The sequence below is a fragment of the Argiope bruennichi genome, chromosome 4, assembly GCF_947563725.1.
Source record: "Argiope bruennichi chromosome 4, qqArgBrue1.1, whole genome shotgun sequence".
Lineage (NCBI taxonomy): Eukaryota > Metazoa > Arthropoda > Arachnida > Araneae > Araneidae > Argiope > Argiope bruennichi.
In genome coordinates, this window is record NC_079154.1 from 77,646,607 (window position 1) to 77,655,058 (window position 8,452).

Consider the following 8,452-nt stretch of genomic DNA (forward strand, 5'->3'; position numbering starts at 1 on the left):
TTCGGACGTGTATGTATATATATGTATACATAACACCAATTAGCTTCCTGTCATTAAGCAGCTGATTGCCCATTATATGATAGCCGAAATATATAGAATATGATTTTATTTTCACATAACTCAAAATAAAAGTACTCTGAACAACTTGAAATATATTTTATTCCTCTAAATATTCTATTTCGAAATCTTCGTTATGGGGTTAGTAATATTTTGATTTTTTACGAACTGTTAGATAAATGAATATGTAAGAAAAGCTAGTTAGTTGGGATTTCAAAAATAAAAACTTTATATCGTCAGTTAGCAATTATTTTGAGATTTTTATTTATTTATTTCACTAAAACTAGGATTGAAAACATTTAATTTTAAATTATTATGAAGTGAAATGATGAAAATGACGTTCGAAATTTTCTACCATCGAGATAAATAAGTTAATTTTTATATTTTTAAGTGAACATGAACTTATTTATCTTGCTTTAATTTAAAATATTTTTGACCAATAGTAGGTAATTTGAATATTGATCTTGTATTTACTTAAAAGTTTCAAATTAATAAACTGCCTTCAAAAATTTCAGATATCAACCAATCATTTGAAAAGTTAAATATTAAATAAACACAACTATATGCTAATTCACGATGTTAATAGAGGTATAAAGTTCTATTTCATGATAAGAAATATGGGAAAAATTTAAATATAACTTTCCCATTTTTTACAGACTTGATTAGATTCTTAGAGCAGTTTTACAAATCCTAGAGCAATTTTTGAATTTTAGAGAAACTCTACGCAACCGTTTTATGCAATATTCAAATAAGCATATCCAATATAGTCGTAATTTCTAAGATAGAACTTCTCTAAATAAAGGAAAGTGTATTATAGTGAATTCGAATGCAGTTTCGGTTTCGTAACATTATTTGAACACTTAAAAAAATACATGAAACAAAAAGTAACTCGTGCGAAACTAGTTTTAGCGAATTATCTTTTCCAATTTACTTTTTTTTAAAATGAAGTTCAATTAATATACATGAACGTTTCGCAAAGGCCAACTAAACATGAATTTATTGTTTTTTAAATGAAATTTTATCGACATAACTAGAAATGAATCTCAAAGAACTATTGAACTCAGGATCTAAAAATCGAAACTTTAAAATCAACTAATAGAGTTCAAGGAAGGATTGAATTTCCCGGTAAAATGTTATTAAATCAATTTGGTGGATTCAAAAGAATGGCAGCCCGTGCGAACCTTAAGGTAATCACCCTCCCTGCACTCCCCAAAAAATATTTATTGATTTTTTTAAAAAAAATGTTTTTGAGTTGCAACTTTATCAAAAAAAGTGTGGGCAGCAATTATGATGGCTCAATGACTTGTTATGGTTTATGATGGCTCAACGTCTATGTCTTAATTTTCTTTTAATTTAAATTTCAATCATTCAATGAATTGATGTACGCTGAGTACTCTATGACAGAAACCGCTGTAAATTTGGTATTAGTTGAGGAAAAATATAATAAGGCAAACAGACAATATTCTAGGAATCGAAGAGTCGACGAAACAGACTATTTTAGAACCAGAAAAAATAGAATAGTTCTCAAATGTCTTTTTAACTTTCGATAAAGTTTTTTGAATACACAAAGCTGATACCCATAAAATTCATAGAATTAATATATATATATCCTGGTATGTTTCCAGACATTAATTTTTTTCTTCTCATTTTTCCTGTCTGCTTCTTCATAATTCTGTAATAGTTTTTTTAAAAATTGGAATGAGACATTTCGTAGATTCTTTCAGGCTTTTTTTTTTCATGCTTTCTTTAGTTTTTTTGTTTTTATGATGGTTTTTTTAATTATATATTTTTTTATTTATTATATTTATTTATGCAGATGTTTAAATATTAGAAAAAAAAAGAAAATTAAAAAAAGACAATTTGTAAAACAATTCCATCAGATATTATTCTTAATAACTATAATTACATCCGACATATTCTTAATTATTCATCAGTTTTGCTAATTTGAGTAATTTTAATTCGAAAAAGTGTGCTTATTTGAACTAGAGCTTATTGTGTCAAAAATAAATAGGAATTATACGTATAATTAATATAAAAGAAAGTTTCGTTTGATTTAAATATCCAAGAAATTAACATAAAAATTCTATAATTCTCCGGGCTAAATGCGTTCTATCATCGAATTGGTATTAAGAGACGCTTTAATCTGCGCTTTGTTGATTGATTTCACATTCAATGAATTCCTACAGCAAGTTAATTGACTTGTTACAAAATAGAACATAGAGCAACCGGGATTGCCATTTTATGCATAAACGAAATAAAACGGCGTTTCATTTACAGAAGCATAAAAGATGGAAATGATGTGAATAGCAGAACATGAAAATTCTTTTAATCTGAATTCAGTCGCAATTCAAATTAGCAGTACCGGAAAGTCAGGACCTGAATGTGCACCTAAAAGTCAGGGTCGGATTTAGGCATTTTGCCGCCCTAGGCAGTGCAAATTATGAGACCTATATTTTAACAAATTGGCTAGTACAATTTTACATTTCAATACATTTTAAACTTGATCAGTTATTAATGGTTTATGCTGATTTTCTTTGATTTTATATTCATGTATATGTCTTCGTTGATTTATTATGGCTTAAAAAATAGTCGGCATCCATATTTGTACTTAATATTTTTTTTCAAGCAGGTATTCAGCGCTAGTAAATATTGTAATAAAAAATTAACGTAATGGGACATATAGGAATCAGCCCAATTATACTTGGCTTATCTTAACATTTTATAATTCGTGGATTAAAAAGCTTTTATAAATTTATTTATTTGGCAATTAGGATAATATTTTTTTAAATCAATCTATTTTCTAATCTACTTTAATCCAGTGTCCAAGACATCAATCTGCTAAATCGAAAATCCATCAATGCTTATATTTAATAAAAAGAATAAACTTAAATATACCATTTCCATTGATCTATCTTTTTTGTAAGTAAAGAAATAATTGTTCTAGTGCTTGCTTAAGGCTACAATGATCGTTATGGTTTTTATTGTTATTATTATTATTTCTCTATATGAAGCCATATATTTACTATAAAATTACTTATTTATAATTAAAATTTATATAAATTACTTTCTTATTTGTTCTTTTTCTTCTTTTTTGCTGCTGCTGCATTTTATTTGTGAATTGCCCATTGAAGGATGATTTTCCTCTGATGAATAACTTCGTTAAGGAATTAAATTTAAAAAATTGAAATTTCTAAAAAAATTCTTAAAAACATGTATAGATATTATATATTTTATTGATATAAAGTTTTTTTAGAATATTTTATAAAACAACAAAGAAGAAGACAACATGGGAGATAGTGTGTGAAATTTCCCAACCAAATTATGTATAGTGCATATGTGGGTAAATCGCTCTGAAAAAACATCATGTAGATATTCCCGCCTTTCCCTTTTTTAGGTTGTTAATAGCAGATTTTTACGCTGTTGTAAAAGCCATCATCTGCATTCCAACAAAGTTAAACAGTTTAATAGAAATCTCAATAGACAAAGAGCTAAAAGGAAGTGAGAATATTTGGGGGTTGTTATGAAGGAACGGTTCTAAGTTAATTAAATATCTTTATTCTAATTTTTAACGAAAATAGTAATTGCATTTAGGAGTTTTATGCATTTAAGATATTTAGCAATTAGATCAAAGATAATTTTGACTTAATTTCTGCGACTTTGATTTTTCAAATATCTATTCAAATTCTGTAAAACTGACAGAAAAGCAACCAGTCTGCAAAACATAGGATATAACAAATATTTTTTTTAACTTTTCGTTAATATCATTTTAACTCTTGTAAGTTAGTAGATCATTTCTTTCATAAATTGAAAAGCTTTTTTTTTTCAACTGAAAATCATAAAAACTAAAATAATCTAACTTTTTAATAAAAAAAGAACGACAGCTTAAAAGGTTCTTCTTCTAGAATCAAGTGAATCAACAAAGTAATTTGCAAACTGAGCAAACAGTATTTCTTCGACCTAATCATATATTTAATTTTTCTTGTTCATACAATAATTTTTATTAATTCAAACGGCTTCCATTATGCTCTGATCTACTCTTTACTTCATAAATGAGAAAGAAAAAAATTTCGAATAACTAAAGAAGGAAAGTTTTTTTAAAAAATCCCAATCCACATGAGTATTTAATAAATTAATAGATAGCTTTTATTGTTTCATCAAATTTTATGAATAAATCGTTTTAAGCGTAATACACCGGTTTTGAATGAATCATAATGCAGAAAATACCAGCTTTCCCATAATTTCTTTTCCGTTACCTTAATTTTGAATCAAAATCTCTCTTCTGAATTAAAACGCATTAAATACTTAATTTTTACTGAATAACCCACAACATATCGTATTCTTAGTAGGTGTATATATCAAATCCAAATAACTTTCTAATAATTTATTTTCCTAGTTTTATGATTCCACATTAACCTTCCAATCGAGTAAAAGTGACACTCAATTCTAAGTTATTTGTCTAAATCTTTGACACTCAATTATCTGCTTAAATCAAGTCAGAGATCAGGCGTATCGCATGGAGAAAATAAGCGAATCACTTTTAAACCCATCGCAAGTAAGTAATTTATGTTTTCCGACGGATTCGTAGAAATCAGCTCACGTATAGAGGTCAAACATCTACCCGCATAGTACAAATAATAATTCTGCAGCTAATATTCAACCTTTTTATACTAAATGCTGCTTAATCTTATCTATTTGGACTATTAATCTACTTTTAAAGCTATTACCATTAATCACGAAGAGCAAAGAATGTTAGTAATAATATGGGATGCTACTTGCAATACAGGAAATAAGAGGTAATATGATATGTAGCTCGAGAAATAGCTAATCATTCTATGCAATTATAGTTGATAAGATATCATATTACTAAATCTGCTTCTCTGTGATTCGAAATAGTTTACTTTTGTATCTTTATACTTCTTAGAATGCAGATTAATATATAAGTTACTTTCCATTTTTAAAAAAAATCTTTTTATTTTTTTATTTTTTGAGTCTGACTACAAACTATTCCCTATATGGGAAACCATCATTTAGCACACAGCTAGGAACTTATAACTAATGCTTTGTGATCATTAACATGACTTACCTTTCAATGGTACTTGATTATTATCTGAGATGGCCAGAGGATTAGTGATTCCAGCCGTTGTTCCAGTCATCTGAACCCCATCTTTCTGGCAGTTATTATTAACTAAGTTTTCATCGTTTCTCAAAATAGGTCTAATACATAAATTGCTATTCACAGGAGATGTCCTGATTGGATTGCAATTCGGTGGAGTACCTGGCTTTTGTGCCAGATCAAGTCTAAGTTTGCACACTACATTCGGAACGACGATAGAGTCTGAAGCAGATGCACTGTTTGGCATAGGAGATGCTTCATAGTCCGCTGTGGCTATTGTTGGAGAACAGGAGCTAGACACAGGTGTATTTGAGAACGGCGAAGATTTTTTACTGTCTGGACATGATAAGTTCAATGGTTGTTCGACTGGTGCCCTGAGTTCAGCAGTATGGTGATGTATCAGTGGCTGCTTTGGTAAGCATGTTCCATTCAACATGGGCATCGTCATGAGAGGCTCTTGAGAAGGTGGTGGAGTGACAGTCACAGAACAGTAGCTAGTGGTCGTTCTTTCTGGAGAGTGTTCTCGAAATCCGAGAATGTCTGCTATGAAATGAGGGGTTGGATGTCTAGGTGGTTTGGCATATACATGCGGATGCCACGTTCTGAGTGCTGTTCCGGCTGGCAGTTGTATAGGAGGTGAGGCCAACTGCTGTTGGTGCAGTTGGTGGTGGTTTTGAAAAGGTGATGGAGAATTAGACCCACAGCCGTTGGCCTGTTGCATCATGTAGTATTCTTGCATCAGAAAGCCTTAGAAATATGCAATTTGATTTGAATTCACTGTTAGAGAATAATTGTAAGAATTTCAGAAAAGTCGATATTTTTGTTCCTCGAGAACTAATAACAGACCCAACTGAAAACAGCAGCTTTTAAAGCCATTGAATAATAAGATGATTAAGACATTTATTAGTGAATAATAACATTGTTTTCATAGTCTCTTCATCCAAGAAAACTTGGAAAATTAGAACTCAGTCATATTAAAGATGATTTTCATTTAATCAGTCCTCACTTTCTTTTCAAAATTTTATTTTCGAAACATCTTAATAAATCTTTTACGCATGTGTTAATCTTGCTATAGATTCTTCTAATTGCATATGCAAAACTTTCAAACTTCCTTAAAAACGTGAATTCAGAGAAATGTTCCCTTGAAATAATTTATCCTCGTTTCATCAATATTATTCTAACTAATTATTCAAGTAGAAATTGCGCGTTTTAATTATTTCAGTGATCATCAATCTTTCTTTTCACATTATTTCAGGAAAGAGTGACAATAGCATAATATCTGTTCGAGAAAAGTTATTGATGCATTAAGATAATGAAAAAGACTCGAAACTTTCTCAGAGAAAAGTTTTCTTACAACATTAAAAGTCTTGAGTACAGTCCATGCTATACAAAACGACAATTTTTTCTCCAAAACAGTCCAACTTCGAAGCTCACTGGGACTCGCAGCAAACGATAATAACCAAAATAGAAAATAAAAAGCGAACCCAATAACAGCAACACGCTGTTCCACGCAGACGAGAACTGAAGTCGACCGCCTTCTCTTACGACCGGTGTTTTCGAACTCTCTGACGCAACTGGGAAGAGCACGCGGCGGTAGCGTCGGGATCGTGGAAGGTGGTAGGGTGAGGGGGAACGAGAGGGTGGAGCAAGATACAATATAAGAGCCTGAGAGAGGGGCACCTCTGAGGGGGGAAGTTTAATCCTTGCGCCCAATCAATAGTGAGGGGGCTGGTTTCCAGCGGCACTCCGGGAAAATGTCTTAATTTAAATGCGGCGCAATTAATACTGAATCACTTGATGCCCAAAATACTGCGCTTTCCAGTCGAGCCGAAATATAGGCTGTTTGTGTGTATATCGAGATTGAAAAGATCGCCTCGTTTTCTCCGAATCGGCTCAAAGTACTTGGCGGGAAAGGTATTGGCGATATCTTGCCAATTGTAGCAAAAGCGGACTCAAGTCTGTATCATTTGACGTATTATCGATATCGCTTGGAGAGAATGTCTCGCAGAGTAGGGCGAAAGAGGAAAAAAAGTTATATGCGCCGAAACGGGCATCATAAAAAATTTTCTTCCAAGTATTATACCGCTGCATTACCGCCTATCAATTTCCTGAGCTGTTCTGGAAGTGGATGGGGGTGGGGGATGAAGGGCCTGTTTAAGAACTTGTGGATTTCCATTTTTGGGGAATTAATAGAGGAGAAAGGAGTTTAGGGTTAATCGTGATGAGAGTTAAGGGGGGTTTTACAGTTTGGGAAGCTGTGAAAAGATGAATGGAACTCAGTGGTGAAATAGACGTATTAATTCGAAATCTTCGGCGTTGTTGAAGGATTTAATGTTGCTGACACCCATTTAAGGAAATTATCAGTCGTAAATTGCCAATTCTTTTTTTTTTATTATTAGATCGAAAACCGAGTGAAACTTGCCGATGTACTTTGCTAAAGGAAAATATTAATTGGTATGATACTATTAAGAAAATAATATTGTAGCTTATTAAATTTAGGTATTGCAGTTGTATTATTATTTATTTAACCGTTAGTAGCTACTGTATTTCCATGATTTTATTATTGTAATTTTATTAAAAATAAAATTAATTTAGGTTTCGGTAGGAGAATTAATTTGCTAGATTAATTTAAGGGCCAAGCAGATTTTTTTCTTTTCATGCGTGCTAATACAACTATTGTACCTCTAACCTATAATATTATCTTCCTCCCTAACTTTTTTTCTCTGTCATTTTGTTGATGGTTTTACTATCCAATTCTTTTGTATCACCTACAGGTTGCTTGTATTTTTAATAACAGTAATAATTAAGAAATTTCTTTAAACAAAGTGATATTTTAATCATAACAGTTTGGGTGTTTAATTACGATGAGATATAAAACATTATAATTCTTGGAAATTACGAATAATTCTTATTTAAATCATGAAGATTGAAAAAAAAAAGAATATGCTAAGTACGTATATAAACTGCTGCTTCAAAAAAAAAAATGACATTTGAATCTTCGAGCAATGTACTCTGGCAGCTCAACGATGAAATAAGTGTGCAATTTAATGCGTTTAAATATTACGTTAAATGTATTTTTATTTCATCAATTTATATTTCTTCAAATAATTGTTCAAACAATGTGTAATTTTTTTTTTTATTTTTTTTTTACATTTCAGTTATATCGCGTTATTATTAGAGATATTAAAAAATCACCTGCAATACAGATATTGCTCCATGCGATTTTTGATTTAGCAAAATGTTAAAGAAAGAACTACTTGATCTTCAATCCCCAACGGATCC

The 8,452-nt window shown here is 30.8% G+C and overlaps 1 protein-coding gene across 1 annotated transcript in view; it reads right to left on the reverse strand.

Annotated features, from left to right (window-relative positions):
• Positions 1-6,732, reverse strand: part of LOC129967074 (uncharacterized) — a 141,560-nt gene extending 134,828 nt beyond the window's left edge. The window contains exon 1 of the mRNA XM_056081736.1: positions 5,141-6,732. Coding sequence (XP_055937711.1) covers positions 5,141-5,909 — 769 coding nt within the window. The 5' untranslated portion in view covers positions 5,910-6,732. The remainder of the gene's footprint in view (positions 1-5,140) is intronic.
• Between the last annotated feature and the right edge of the window lie 1,720 nt (positions 6,733-8,452).